General features: G+C 42.4%; 1 protein-coding gene across 4 annotated transcripts; it reads left to right on the top strand.

The window, feature by feature from the left end:
- The first annotated feature begins 15 nt into the window (after positions 1–15).
- LOC114565566 (cytoplasmic dynein 1 intermediate chain 2) lies at positions 16–15,116 on the top strand. Of its 4 annotated transcripts, none has more exons than XM_028593698.1 (17): positions 16–198; positions 2,872–2,980; positions 3,082–3,208; positions 3,645–3,729; positions 4,222–4,284; positions 4,558–4,688; positions 4,889–4,975; positions 5,217–5,379; positions 5,488–5,587; positions 8,069–8,194; positions 8,575–8,721; positions 9,582–9,695; positions 9,788–9,921; positions 11,607–11,751; positions 11,856–11,996; positions 12,584–12,709; positions 13,638–15,116. In XM_028593698.1, the coding sequence occupies exons 2-17, from the start codon at positions 2,873–2,875 to the stop codon at positions 13,737–13,739; spliced, it is 1,899 nt and encodes a 632-aa protein (XP_028449499.1). In that variant the 5' UTR covers positions 16–198; position 2,872; the 3' UTR covers positions 13,740–15,116. The 4 variants fall into 4 exon arrangements, with proteins under 4 accessions (XP_028449499.1, XP_028449498.1, XP_028449501.1 ...); XM_028593697.1 differs by having other exon boundaries at positions 3,594–3,729; XM_028593700.1 differs by lacking the exon at positions 4,222–4,284.
- The last annotated feature ends 466 nt before the right edge of the window (positions 15,117–15,582 follow it).

Raw genomic sequence — 15,582 nt, 5'->3', positions numbered from 1 at the left:
CTTTAACGGCCGTTCTTCTTCGCGGCGGAGTAAACTACTGGCCTGGCTCTCTTCTTCCAGCATCATCAGTCTCCACCACCATCCCTTCTCTTCAGACCGTAGACTGTTAATGTTAATACAGTCTAAGCTTCGGACCTAACGCATACAAAACTGGATTATATCGTCATCTGTCTACCTAAATTTAACGTCTGATATCAGGTATTTTATCATGCCTCCATAACTGTGTTGCTTGTATACGTGCCAGTAGACGGACAGTAAAGCAGAGAGGCTCGGGCGTTGGTTTAAGACGCTACCGTTAGTCGCTTATTGTGACAGTTAGGCCCGCCGGGTACCATGGAGATTACCTTTAGCATGCTAACGTTAGCCCTCTGTGTTGACAGTGTAGCCGTTAATTAGCTAGATTATAAAAATGTTTGACAGATAATTGACCCAGTTGAAAGCCTTTTATAACGTGAGGCGTTCACTAAATAAGCGATTTATGATGAAGAATATCTAGTTTTATTTATTTTTTTATCTGCGGTTAGTATGACAGCGGTTGGAGCGTCTCGGTTGTCCATCTGTTTCTGAACACTCACGGCACAAATCTAACAACATAATAGGATTAGCCTTAGCACATCATTATGACCGGTTTGTAACGACGCTGAACTTAGCTTCCGATTCGCAGCTTCCCTATTGGACAGTTCGCTAAGGTTAAGAGGAAAGTTAAGGGAACTTACTTTGCTGAACGACTGACCCTCTGTTTTTTTTGCACCTCTTACTTTTGTGAAAGCTTGTTTTTAGGTAGCTATAGCTATTTATCCAAGCTGTCTGAAACCCACTTTGAGATTTGTGAAAGCTTTATTATATTTGTGAAAATGCAAAAAGTGAGATGCCACTGCTCCCCCCCCACACACACACACACACACACATCAATTTCACAATAAAGGGAATTGAATAATCTTTAGCCTCTTTAGGACAATGTAGTCTTGATCTGGATCTGGCCCAATGTGGTCTTTATGCAAAAACAATCATTGAACTCGCCCTTTTATTGCATTTCACAAATAGAATAAAGCTTTCAAAAATCTGAAACAGTGATTTTAAGAATGTAGCGTGCGTGTGTGTGTGTGCGCGCGTGTGTGTGTGCGCGCGTGCGTGCGTGCTCTGACTTTTAATATGTAACTTATAGAGTCTAATAAACTGAGAATATTTATTTGTAAATACAACTGAGGGATTCATAATAAATTACCCAGCCTAATAGCTTCAATTTAGTCTGTATATTTTTTGGAATAATACACCCCCACAGTCAGGCGTGTCATTATGGAGAAAACAGATAAAGAGAACATTGTTATCAATAGCTGGCTGGTGTTCACATGTTACCAGTATGATAGGCCCAGGGCTACGGTGTAATAATGCAAAACTACTGGTCCAAACATCAGAGTCTGGATATTGCAGCGCTGATAGGCCTATGCGGAGTTTGCAGCTTTGCATCCTGGAAAAACTGATTCTAGTGCTTATGTTTAATTAAAAAGTGTTTTTGACCAGCTTGGCCTCTGGAAGAAGCAAGCCAGAAAAAAAGCTTCTTTTTAGTACACAATTAAAATGTCAAAGCAATTAAAGTGTTTCTACATGATAAAATAAAGATAAAATTGCATCAAATAGAGTAGGGCTGCAACCAGTTATTACTTTTTTATTTGTTTTCTCCATTTTCGGTTAATCGATTAATCAGCTAATCATTTTGGCTCTAAAATAGATCTGCAGTAGCCTGGGAAAACCCTGACGAACTTCCGGCAAATTTGAGATTTGCTCTGCAAGTCAGTCTGGCCAAGAGTCCATTCAAGCCCATTTCCAATGTTTCCAAATGGAGGCACCAATCACAGCCGCTGAGGCGGGCTTTACACGATGACGATAGCGCAGCGACGGCGAGCAGCTTTTTGTTTACATTCAACATGATGGCCGCCGAAGCGCAGCAACCCGTGTATGCCACTGTCGCTGCTACGTCACCCGGATCGTTGGTCTGATTGGTTGAAGGACTATCCAATTGCGCCCAGAGGCATTTGAGCGGCGTCCGTTGGTGATGCCCCCTTTGGAAATGGGCTGTGAATGACCCTTCCCCAGACCCACTCTCAGTTACAACTGAGAAAGGTCTGGTGTCAACCAGGCTAGATCTGCAGTGTAGTTTTGAAGCATTTGCAATTGACTTTGAACTGAGTTGTGTGGCTTAAACGTAGAGGTGGGCAATATATCAATATTATATCGTGATATGAGACTAGATATCGTCTTAGATTTTGGATATCGTTATATGGCATAAGTGTTGTCTTTTCCTGGTTTTAAAGGCTGCATTACAGTAAAGTGATGTCATTTTCTGAACTTACCAGATTGTGGCAACTGTTCTATTATTTACCTTTGCCCACTTAGTCATTATATCCACATTACTGATGATTATTTATCAAAAATCTCATTGTGTAAATATTTTGTGAAAGCACCAATAGTCAACACTACACTATCGTTATCGATATCGAGGTATTTGGTCAAAAATATCGTGATATTTGATTTTCTCCATATCGCCCAGCCCTACTTAAACGGTCGCAGGGCTGATTCATAAATTAGTTTATAGATATGATGCACCTCAATGCTCACATGGACTCACAGGGCACTTAGGGAGATCATATGATCATAATAATGTCATACTTCAAGGATCCCTTAAAATGGATTTATTATCCCACTTGCAAGATATTTAGTTGAGGGGTTCTGGTCAGGGTTTATAATAAGTGAAGCAAATAAATGAACTATAATCAAATAACTCAGAAGTCAAAGCGAAAAAACAAAAGGTAGGAATGATGTATTTCTTGAAGAGTCTCTTCTGTCCTGTAACGTCTTCTCTTCCTCCTGCAGTATGTCTGACAAGAGTGAGCTGAAGGCTGAACTGGAGAGGAAGAAGCAACGGATCGCCCAGATTCGAGAGGAGAAGAAGAGAAAAGAAGAGGAGAAGAAAAAGAAGGATGTAAGCGGTGGAAACAATAACTTTAAAACACCTAATTTCATTTATCGCCGAAGAACCTGCTGGGCTTCTGCTTTGTTTTTAGCGTGTGCTGTACTCTGTAGGGAGACTCAAAGCGTGGCGTTGAGGCGGGGTCCTCAGCTGGTCATGAAGACTCTGACCTCGAGAGGAAGAGGAGGGAGGCAGAGGCGCTGCTGCAGAGTGTCGGTATCACCCCTGACATAGCCCACGGTAAACACACAATGCTTGCATGCTTCTTTTTTTTAGCTTTCACCCTCACTTATCTTCCAGAATGTTCTGGTGGTTTGCTTGATGGAATTTGCAGTGTTTATGAAAGGCTCCTCTAACTTGTTGGACTAGCTTGGTGTCTGTCACTGCCACTTCTGTCCACCTCTCACTATATCTCAACATTGTACATGTTGTTAACTGTTGTTTGTGCATGCCACCTAAAACCTGCCTGCCATTTATTTTCATTCTCTCTTCTCTCCCCTTTGTCTGTCTTTTTGTCCTCCTTACTGCATGCAAACTCATTCACACACTTCCATACCTCCCTCCCTTTCTCACTCACTCACTCACTCACCTGTTGACTCACACACTTGCAAACATGCACTTACAGCTCAGCCCCTGAGGGTAGTAACAGAAGATACGTGTCTGTTTCACTACCTAGTCCCCGCCCCCATGTCTCCCTCCAACAAATCAGTGGGCAGCGATGCAGGAAGCCAAGATTCTGGGGACGGAAACGCAGGACCAAGGTGTGTGTGTGTGTGTGTGTGTGTGTGTGTGTGTGTGTGTGTGTGTGTGTGTGTGTGTGTGTGTGTGTGTGTGTGTGTGTGTGTGTGTGTGTGTGTGTGTGTGTGTGTGTGTGTGTGTGTGTGTGTGTGTGTGTGTGTGTGTGTGTGTGTGTGTGTGTGTGTGTGTGTGTGTAGGGATTGTTTGTTAAACGTAATTGTGGTTTGTACCTGCATGCCGAGTGTGTGTATTACCATGGTAAATATACTTGATGAATTCTGACCTGTCTCCTCTTTTGCCTTTTTACCGGCACGCTGACGTTTCTCAATTAACACGCACTCCGTTCTTCTCTCTCTCTGTCTTTCCCATCTCTTGATTGGCTTCCCTTTTGCCTGTCTTTTGTGTTTGGTTTCATCCTCTTTTTTTTTTCCCTTTTTCTTTCTTTCTTTCTTTCTTTCTGTCTGTCTGTCCTGTCTTTCTCTAACTAACGCCATCTGGTGGTTTGGCTGTATTAGGACATTGCATTGGGATCCTGACCCCTCTACTCTGCAACTCCACTCCGACTCTGAGCTGATGGGGTACTGCTCCTCCTCTCTCCTTTAGCTTGTCTTCCAACTTTATTCAGTTTTTTGTGGTTTCATCAATATTATGTCTGTACATCATTATTTATGTCTCTACATGTAAATATTGCATTCAGTTCTGCTTCGTAATGCAAACCTTTGTACGTGTGTGCTTATTTCTACTATTGTGTGTGTGTGTGTGTGTGTGTGTGTGTGTGTGTGTGTGTGTGTGTGTGTGTGTGTGTGTGTGTGTGTGTGTGTGTGTGTGTGTGTGTGTCTGTGTGTGTGTAGACGTGGAGCAGTGAGGCTGGGAATGTCCAAAGTGACCCAGGTGGACTTTGTCCCAAAGGAAATGGTGTCCTACTCCAAAGAAACACAGACACCCACCACCGAGGCACTGACACACACCGATCAAAAAGCAGGTAAACAAACATACACATATAGGTGTTTTCCCAACCTTTAACCTTGACTTAATCAAAATGGAAAAATAAACTAAGTTGTGTGTGTGTGTGTGTGTGTGTGTGTGTGTGTGTGTGTGTGTGTGTGTGTGTGTGTGTGTGTGTGTGTGTGTGTGTGTGTGTGTGTGTGTGTGTGTGTGTGTGTGTGTGTGTGTGTGTTCAAGATGAGGAAGAGGATGAGGATACAACTGCTCCCCCAACAGCAGAGGAAACCCAGGATGAGAAAGATGAACACAAAGAGCAGGAGGAGGGTAAGGACAGAAGTTTGTAACATGTAATCTCTGAGTGTGAGCTGGCTGTTGATGCCACAGATCCCAATAAGTGTGCCTGCAATCCACTGTGCTGTAATAGATTAATGGGAAATAATAGTCTCAATTTACCAGTACTGATTTTTTTTTTTTTTTTTGCATATTTCTGTCTATCCAGCACAATGTTACCAGTAAGCAAGATCATTTCTTTTCTGTATCTCTATATACAATTCTCTGTGTATAGACACTCCCAAAGAGCTGACAGAAGAAGAGAAACTGCAGGTCCTGCACTCCGAGGAATTCCTATCGTTTTTTGAGCGAGGCAGCAGAATTGTGGAGAGAGCTCTGGCTGAGCACGTGGACGTCTGCTTCGACTACAGTGGCAGAGACCTAGAAGATAAGGAGGGGTGAGGCACATGAAAGAAAAAATGTGTAAATAATGGAGATCGAAGTTGAATGATTGACAGATGGTTAGGCAGGGTTGATAATCTTCTTCTTCTTTTGGTCTCTCGCAGTGATTTGCAGGCAGGTGCAAAGCTGGTTCTGAACAGACAGTTTGCAGATGAGCGCTGGACTAAAAACAGAGTGGTCACCTGTCTGGACTGGTCACCTCAGGTGGGTTTTTTGTTTGTTACTGCTCCCTACAGAGAAATTAATCCTATTACAACGTCCAACACCGCACCCTCGGTAGGGGTTCAGTGAAAACGGACTGACTGAAAGTCATCTGTGAATACTAAGCTGATTAAATTGTGACTCTTAAGCGGGATTTATGCTTCTGCAGAGGTTCCACATAGAACTTTCGCCGTAGCCCATGTAAGTGGGCTGAAGTTTACACTTGTGCGTTGGTGTGTGCGCCTATCTCTTTAAGAGAAAAGCAGGGCGTGTGTGTGTGTGTGTGTGTGTGTGTGTGTGTGTGTGTGTGTGTGTGTGTGTGTGTGTGTGCGCCAAGGGGGTAAGCTTCGCTTCAGAACTCGAACCTCCTATGGCGCCATTTTGATGCTACCTAGCCATCACCTCCCGTTAGCATTCCACTGACTAGCATTCATTTTGACGATTGTGTCACATAGTAGAGGAATTACCGTATAGTACAGGATAAGCTCAGAGGCAGTTTTGACTTACATGAGCTGTTTAGGTTTTAAGGTATAGTGGAGGATTTTCTTTTTCCGGGTGGATCATCAAGACTATTGGTCCTCCTAGTTGTCAATCCTTCTGGTGATATAGGTTTACGTAAATGCCGTCGTACGTGCACGTCCCTAGCTTTCAGGTGTATGTGTGGTGAGCTTGAGCTACGGTTTCAGCCATTCATTGAAGCATTGAAGCTTTTGGGAGAATATTTCACACGCTGGCGTGCGCTAAAAGCACAGGTTGGGCTTCCCACTGATGCCTCCGTCGTAAAGTTTCTACTCCACAGGTAAAGTTTGGCATGCTATTTGGAGAAATCCATTTAAAATCACTGCTAGTAAAAGTTGATGTAAGCTATGATTAGCGATGCTAGCCCTGGCACAAGTCACGCACCGCGCACACACGATAAATATCTCAATTTGTGAAAAAGTGCAAATCTTCTTTTGGAAAGTAGGCTTGTATGAGCCATGCCGACAGCAACTTGTAAACAGTGCACTCTCGTGCACATGTTTAATAGGCGAGTGTTGCGCATGTGCATTTTTTCAAAAAGTACAAAAAGGAAAATCCTCCACTATACCTTTTAATTACTAATGTTAACTATCATTTTAGTTAGCAATAATTAGCCTGTGCCCATGTTATCTCCTTACATATACCTACACTCTCCGTCTCTGTAAGATTGGGAATGATTGAGATTTCTCTTGGCACAGCTACCAGAAGATTTACAACTTTCAGACACGTTGCTCACGTCACATTTACATTGTCTCTCTCAGTTGGAGGCTGCGCAGTAAAGCTGGCCATCACCGGAAAAGTGCTTCTAATAGCCTTCACTGGTCTCCGTCCAGAGCAACGGGATCTGTTGGTCCATTATATACGGTCTATGGTGTGTGCGCGTGGGGAGTGTGTGGTAGAGAGAGTGAGCGAGTGACCGGGATTAGCTTCGGAGCAGTAGAACCAGGAAACTAGTAGAGGGAAATGCAATGCTACCAAGCCACGGCCGAGCGGACCAATCACAGTTGTTGCGGTCTGCGTCACCTTGAGTTAAATGTTTTGAGAGGTGCATGTCAGGCTACGGAGTAGGGTCTAGCATAGGGTCCGTATCTCCGTGTACCTACGGCCTTGATTTAACACAGAAGCATGAATTGGACTTTAAATTATTATTTCGTTGCTTCACTGCTTCTTCTACTGTAATCGACTGCTATGTTCTAGGGCTGTTGGAACGAATACCGAAATTCCAATATAATTTGAATAGTAAAAAAATCAATACTATTCGAATGTGACTTTTTTTTTTTATATAAATATGTTGGCTAACGTTAGCTAATCTCCCTCTTCTCGCCTTGACCTACCCGCGTGTGTGATTCACACACACACACACACACACACACACACACACACACACACATATGTTAGCTCCCCTACAGCTGTCAGAGTTAGCTTCCACATCATATTATCTTCTTACAGCTGTATTCTCAGTAACGTGACAGTCTGCTGGGAACAGCTTGCTTATAAATCACTAAAATAGTAGTAACAGCACCGTTTGGCTTTGTTATTAATGCCTAATGTTAGCAAAGTTTGTTACTTACCTAGTTTATGACAAATGGTTTGGGCTGTGCTTCCTAACATGTTGTCATTGTGCTAACTGAGCACCGTTAGACTTCACAACAGAGCTCCTTCACTTGTTAGATAATGTTTCATTCCAGAGTTCTCTGTTGATTTGTGTTTGTCGCCGTATGCTCGTGGTGGAAAACCAATGGAAACAAAGCTGCATGTCCCTCTAGTGGACAGAACGTGTAACAACAACCACATGCTTGAAGTGGCATTGACAATGCATAAGCCTGAGTAGTGTAGAACATATTTAACAGGCTGCAATTGAGCATTAAATATTCAAATATTTTTTGAATATTAAAAAAAGAATCTCAAATGTATATAGTATAGTATTATAGAGGAAGATTGACAGCTCTACTATGTTCCTCTCAGTATCCAGAGCTGCTGGTGGCTTCATATAACAACAACGAGGACGCTCCCCATGAGCCTGATGGAGTGGCACTGGTCTGGAACCTGAAGTACAAGAAGGCCACACCTGAGTACATCTTCCACTGCCAGGTAAGGAAAGAATTCACATGCAATTGTGCTACAAACCACTGACATAAAGACATTATCTTAGGAGAAGGAGAATTCCGGTCGATTTTCAACACGTAGCTCTGTTTGTGGTCACGGAGTGCTGTCAGTAGCAAGAAAACTCACACAATCCAATAGTCCAAAACGTAGCAGGAGCATAACTCGGTGTAGGCAAAACCGATTATTTTCATTTTTCTCGCTACTGACAGCACTCCGTGACCACAAACAACAGAGCTACGTGTTGAAATCAACCGGAATTCTCCTTTTTTTTAAGGAGAGTTCACATCACAAAATATATTGTTTTAAGATTATTACAACTAAATGCTTAGGCAGAAGTGGATGTATTTAAATTGCATTTCTTCCAGTCAGAGGTGATGTCAGCCGGGTTTGCAAAGTTCCACCCCAACCTGGTGGTGGGTGGGACGTACTCCGGACAGATTGTCTTATGGGACAACAGGAGCAACAAGCGCACCCCTGTCCAGAGAACCCCCCTGTCCGCAGCTGCACACACAGTAAGGCACTGGAGCTCACACACCTTTATGTCCACTAGGGTTGGGTAACAAACTCTGTACCTTTTAGGGTACCGACCGGATACGTCGGTACTACTGAGTACCAATTTACGTTAAATCAATTGGTGCCGGCGCCTAGTTAGCGCACCTGGTAGAGCGGGCGCCCATATATAGAGGTTTACTCCTCGGCCGCAGGTTCGATGCCGACCTGCGGCCCTTTGCTGCATGTCATTCCCCTTCTCTCTCCCCTTTCAAGTATAAGCTGTCCTATCCAAATAAAGGTCTAAAATGCCCAAATTGCCCAAATTATATATATACACTTTTCAAAACTCCACGCAGGCGACACTCGCTGCAAGATCTGCTGTTACACTTCCTCTGAGACAGGCACAACAGCAACTTTTTTTTTGTTAGCACATTTTAGCGCAACTAAAAACAGTCCTTAAAGAGATATAGAAACTAAAAGCAGGCTAAAATAGAATAAGATACAAATACAAGAATAAAAGTTGCAGTGCAGTGTAAGAAATAAACAATTATTTGATTTCATGATTTAAGGTTGTAGGGACAGCTTTGGGAAGGGAGAGGGAGGGGTTTTATTTTGTCTAGTGTGTAAAATTTCTAAATAAAAAAAAATATATATATATTGCAATTCAGAGGTTTCCCCACTGAAATAAATGTTTTTGTTATTACACAAGTACCGGAAAATTGTCAACGGCACCCAACCATAATGTCTCACAAAGTTCTTCTAATAAGTGTATTTTTTTGTGGTAGTTTTCCAGCCAGCGTTTTTTCTCTTTACATCTGGCTGACTTTTCCTGGTACATGTATGTTGTCTAACTCCTCTAACTGTGCTCTGCTGTGTCCAGCACCCAGTCTACTGCGTGAACGTGGTAGGAACCCAAAATGCTAACAACCTGATCAGCATTTCCACTGATGGCAAAATGTGCTCCTGGAGCCTGGACATGCTCTCCCAGCCCCAGGTACGTTGAACTCTTATTGGATGACGCACAGACATGCTGTCCTAAATATCAGACGGCAGAGTCTGAGTCTGCGTGTTTTTTCATCCCTGCAGGACAGTCTGGAGCTGGTGTTCAAACAGAGCAAAGCGGTGGCTGTCACCTCCATGGCCTTCCCTCTGGGCGACGTGAACAACTTTGTGGTGGGGAGCGAGGACGGCTCGGTCTACACGGCCTGTCGCCACGGGAGGTGAGGGACCTCGGTCCTCTGTCCTCATCAGCACCAACTGTCTTGTTTGGTTTCCACCCAGGATGTGAAAGCAAACTGTGACTTCCAACACATGCTCAGTGTTTCCCACCGTTTAGAAAGCAATTTGTGGCGCGGTGGGGAGGGATTGTGTGTGTGTGTGTGTGTGTGTGTGTGTGTGTGTGTGTGTGTGTGTGTGTGTGTGTGTGTGTGTGTGTGTGTGTGTGTGTGTGTGTGTGTGTGTGTGTGTGTGTGTGTGTGAGTGTGAGAGTGTGAGAGTGTGAGAGTGAGAGTGTGAGTGTGAGTGAGGAGTGAGTGAGTGTGAGTGTGAGTGTGAGTGTGAGTGTGAGTGTGAGTGTGAGTGAGTGTGTGAGAGTGTGAGTGAGAGTGTGAGAGAGTGTGAGAGAGTGTGTGAGAGACGCGACACGAGAGCGACCGAGAGACGGAGGAGAGCAGGGAAAGGAAATGCAGCTGAATGAATACGCTGCGTGTTTTAAATAGCTTTCTTTTTTTTCTTTTTTTGAATTATAGCGAAACGTAATATGTGGCGGCCGGTGTTGATTGTGTGGCGCACCGCCACAAATTAGTCTATGTGTGGGAAACCCTGCATGCTGGAAAAGCCTTTGGGAGAAGTCAAGTAATTAGTAGAACTCCTCACAGTTATTATTAGAATTGATTTGTTATTGAACTTTTTAAGTCAACATGTACAGAGTAGAGCCCGACCGATAAAGGATTTTTAAGGCCGATATCGATACAAATATTTGGTGATTTAAAAATCCGATATTCCGATATATATATATATATATATATATATTTTTTTTTTTTAATTCAGAAACGCGTAACAAAACATAAACAGATTAGATTAGTTATTTGTAGTTATTTATGAGTCCTCACTAAAATAATATGATAATGCAGTTTAAAAATACAATTGTTGTTTTTATTGTCATAACAGAACAGAGGAACATCCAAATATATTAAAGTTATGATAAATAAAATGTATAAAATACAAACTTAACATATGAAACTTAAAGTCCTTTGAACAAAAACACAATAACAACAAAAAAACAAATCAAAGAGTGTTGCCAACAGGGAGGTGGGGTGTTTCGTCCATTTTTACTTTCTTTTTTATTTATTGATTTATCAGAATCATTTATTTGTCATTATAAATGATTCTGATAAATTAATATTTAAAAAAAAAAACAGAAACATTTATCGGCCATTATAAATGCTGATACTGATAGTTTGGAAAATGCCTAATATCGGGCGATAAATCAGTCGGGCTCTATTACCAAGTATCATACATTGTACACTTGCAATTTGCTGGGGGGATGCATGGGATTTCCCCCTTTCTGGTCTACATATCCCTGCCTCTGCTGGATTATTTTTATCCCCGGTGGTGACAAAATGTATTCCCCCTTAAAGTGATCATCTACTTCACCAATGGACCATTATATACCTAAAATAGAAGTATTTTAAACTAAGTAAAGCGCTGTAACACGAACAGTCTATAGTGCCATAGAGTGCCAGCAGTTGCTGGTTGTATTTAGCCGCTACAGAGCTCCGGGACGCCGGCTACCTGCGGCAGTTTTTTAGCCGCCAGTAGGGGACTGCGAGCCGGGTGGACGTAAGAGAAAAAGGGAACAGTGGGGGTTATGTTACTTCCAGTTATTTGGATGTGTGTGTTACAGTAAGGCGGGCATCACTGAGGTGTTTGAGGGCCATCACGGCCCTGTCACCGGGCTGAGCTGTCACAGTGCCGGAGGACCCGTTGACTTCTCGCATCTCTTCATCTCCTCCTCTTTCGACTGGACCGTCAAACTCTGGAGCACTAAGGTGAGACGCTCCCAAGCTGCTCTGCTACAAGACGCACCGTTCGTCCCGTTTCTTATACGTGAATCCATTTATTCCTCTGTTCTCCTTCCCGTTCCTCCACACAGAGCACCCGTCCGTTGTACTCGTTCGAGGACAGTTGTGACTACGTCTACGATGCCATGTGGTCTCCGACACACCCTGCTCTGTTTGCTTGCGTGGACCTAGCTGGACGTCTGGACCTGTGGAACCTCAACAATGACACAGAAGTACGCACACACGCAATGCCCTGAAACCCAAGACCTTCATTTCACCCTTTTAAAGCACACGTGTCAAACTCAAGGCCCGCGGGCCAAATCCGGCCCCTTGCTAATTTTGATCCGGCCCCTTATATACATTTAGGTTCACGACACATTTTGGCCCACCTACCTTTTTGTCGCTTTTCATAAACGTTCTTTTCCGACATTTTTGACGCTTTTTCCAAACGTTTTTGGCATTTACTTCGACATTTTTGTCGACCAAACTGTAAGTGAGAAGACTATATGAAACTCTGTGTCTGGCCCTTGACCTGATTCTCATTTTCTAGTGTGGCCCTTAGGGAAGTTTGCCAATTTGGGAAATATGCTTTTTCACTTTCTTGCCGAGATTTAGACCAAAGATCGATCCCACTACTTCATCAAACTAATAAAGCAAATAAACATATTTCTTTTTTAATGTCCTTCAAGCACAGATGAATCATAGCATTATGAGCTAAAATTCCTAACATTATTCCATGAGCTACATGAACATGTGGTGGGAACACTGCTGACCATCCGTGAATCTGCCTTTTTGTAAGCTTGTGTGTGTTTTTTTTAAGGTTCCCACCGCGAGTGTGTGTGTGGAGGGGGCTTCAGCACTGAACCGTGTGAGATGGGCTCACTCTGGTAAAGAGATTGCCACCGGGGACTCGGAGGGACAGGTGCAGGTCTACGACGTAGGGGAGGTGAGACGTCATCCCGTGTTATGTTGTTATATGTTATGTTATGTTGTTTACTTAGCAGTGATTTCCCTTGGTTTGTGGAAGACGTAGGTGCACTTATTTGGCATGGGGCTTAGGGGTCTTAGGGGTCCTCCCTCAAGAAAAATTATATTTTTGAATTAAAAAAAATGCAATTTCACATCATTTTGGACCATTATTCTTACCATATCTGTATCTAGGGCTGCACCATATGAGGAGAATATGTGATGTGCGATAACCTTGTTGAATATCGCGATAAAGATTGCCATAACCATTACTTGCCATAAATAAACAGATAAATTAAAGTGTTTCTTCCTTATGCCTTTCTGATGGTTAGTCTTCTTCTAAAATACAACAAATTGCTTGTTGAATTTAAAACAAATGAACAGAAATAATTTCCAACATTCTTCTATGGAACAAATTGAACATTGAATATAAATTGGAACCACTAAAAAAAGAAGTTTTCTACTGCTTTTTTCTTTCAGCAAACACAGAACATCACTGAGTGTCTTGTGCGATCTGTCGCAGCCTTTCGCGATTTGTATATTGCACCAGTTGATATTGCAATGAAGATTTAAAAAAAAACAATATATTGTGCAGCCCTATCTGTGTCTAAAACGGTGGAAAAACTAGAGCAGATAATACAAATGAACACTCAAAAAGCTTGACAAAGACAACGTTTGCTGAAGAAATCCACTGGGGACCAACTACAACCATTAGATGTGAGAAAAAGTATTTTGGTTACATTTACTTGGCTCAGGTGGTGCCCTAAACGGCTCGGGTGGTGCACCTAAGCCTCATAATGGTAGGGAAAACCCCTGGGGTTACACTTCAGTTATCTTCTGATGCTTTTTGAGGTCCGTCTCTCCAAGTCGTCGCCGGCGTGCCGACTGTGTGCTTTGTCTTTCTGCAGCAAATCTGCGTGCCGAAGGCTGACGAGTGGACGCGCTTCGTCAGGACGCTGGCCGAGATCAACGAGAACCGAGACGAAGCTGAGGAACTGGCCAACGTCTGATGTTACGAACCCTCACGCTGGCAACTGCGCATACATTTCTCTCCAGTACACTTACACACCACCTACAGCACACTACACTACACTGCCTCTCTCTGGCTTCCAGCTTTTTCCACCTACAACAACATGAGTTGGCCTGAGGAGATTTGCAGAGCTAGAATGGATAGAAAAAGACGGTTTTAGACAAGTTTTAGACGTGTTTTCAAATGTTACTTTGAGTTTTAGAGTACAGTTGTAGGGACAGTGAATGTCACGTGTAGCAGTAGCAGTACAGAAACCACAGTGAAGTGGGTTGAAAGTGTAACTGACAGAGGAATACAGCGAGGTGATTTTCAGCATAGATGTGACTTCGAGCTTTGGTTAACATCCTCAGGGCTCCAGAAACTGCTCTTCTCCCGAGGCCCCAGGCAACTCAGCCCTTTTTTTAAATATGCAAACCTTTGTACTTGCACCTTTTTATTACCATTTGAGTGTTTTTTTACATGTTTTAATATTTTCCGGACACGCTTTTGCACATGGCTGACGAGGAAAAAAACAAAAAAAACGGAAAAGCTGACATAACACTATCGGATCCTCTTTTGTCCTCAGCGGCACTCACATTTGATGACAAAAAAAAAAATACATGCACACTTGGGGCCTGTGCAGAAGTGTGTCATTCTTACATTTCAACCACTACAATATTTAATATTTATTCTGGTGGTTGAACTTATTTATTTTGTGTATTGTTTAAAAAAGAAAGAAAGAAAATGCTGCTTTGTACTAAAAGCTTGAGTACATTCCTAAGATTAGCACTACGAGCTTTTTAACCAGGCAAAATCTGTTCCTATACTTGCCTTGAATTTATTGACACTAGTACAGTTTGAAAAGTGATTTCTGTACCAAAGGCGATTGTTTGATAGTCTACCTCTGTAACGAGGAGTAAAAACAGTTTCCTGACGCGTCCTCTTTACGAGGATCTAAATCAACTACGTTAAGGTTTAAATGGAGGTGTAAAGCTGAGGTTGGAAACTCATTTTTACCATGGTACATGAATTGATTTTCATTATTTTACCATTTTTCCATCCAACGTCTTAATTCCTTTCAGGATGCAACAGTCCAACCTCAGCAGACTGGTATGAATTTCAGCTTCAAATGCTTTCTCTTTAATGTTTAAAATGAGCTAAAAAAAAATAAATAAAAAAGCACTGTAGCAACCATATTTGATATAACATATGAACAAGATCAGTATTCTGCATAGACTAATTGTACTGTATTCTTTCCTGTTACTGTTCCTGATACAGTTGATGGTTGCACTTTTCCATTGGAATAAAAGTCAGACATATTGGTAAAATGAAAACCATATGGATGATTTATTTCAATAAAATAACATGACTGAATGGAGATACATTTAATTTATTAATATCTAATTTCTCTTCTCATGATTCTTGTTTTATCAAGAAAACACAATTGAAAAGTTCTGTACATCAGTAAGAGTGATTCTCAAAGACCGAAACCGCATTGCCATAACATTACAGTTACTGTATAAGGATGCAGACTCAACGTTACAGAGCTTGGCCTTGTAACATTTCCCTTCCTGTCAATGTGCTGTCTCAGTACAGTTATACAATATGTACAGTATGTAGCCTCCAGTGGGAGGACCAATCGAGAGTGAAGCCCCACGCACCATGCTGACCAATTTAACATATCCTACGCCCCGCGGCCCATAAGAGAAGTCCTACTCGCACTGAGTATCAGACAGAAAAACACAATAAAAATCAAATCAGCTACTCATGAGAAAAAAAAAAAAAGGAGTGGCGGAGGCTTCGTTTTATACGAATGTTGGAGTGAAACACAAAAGATGGAGATG

Source organism: Perca flavescens, chromosome 12 (genome assembly GCF_004354835.1).
Source record: "Perca flavescens isolate YP-PL-M2 chromosome 12, PFLA_1.0, whole genome shotgun sequence".
Classification (NCBI taxonomy): Eukaryota; Metazoa; Chordata; class Actinopteri; order Perciformes; family Percidae; genus Perca; species Perca flavescens.
This window is presented reverse-complemented; position numbering and strand designations above follow the sequence as displayed.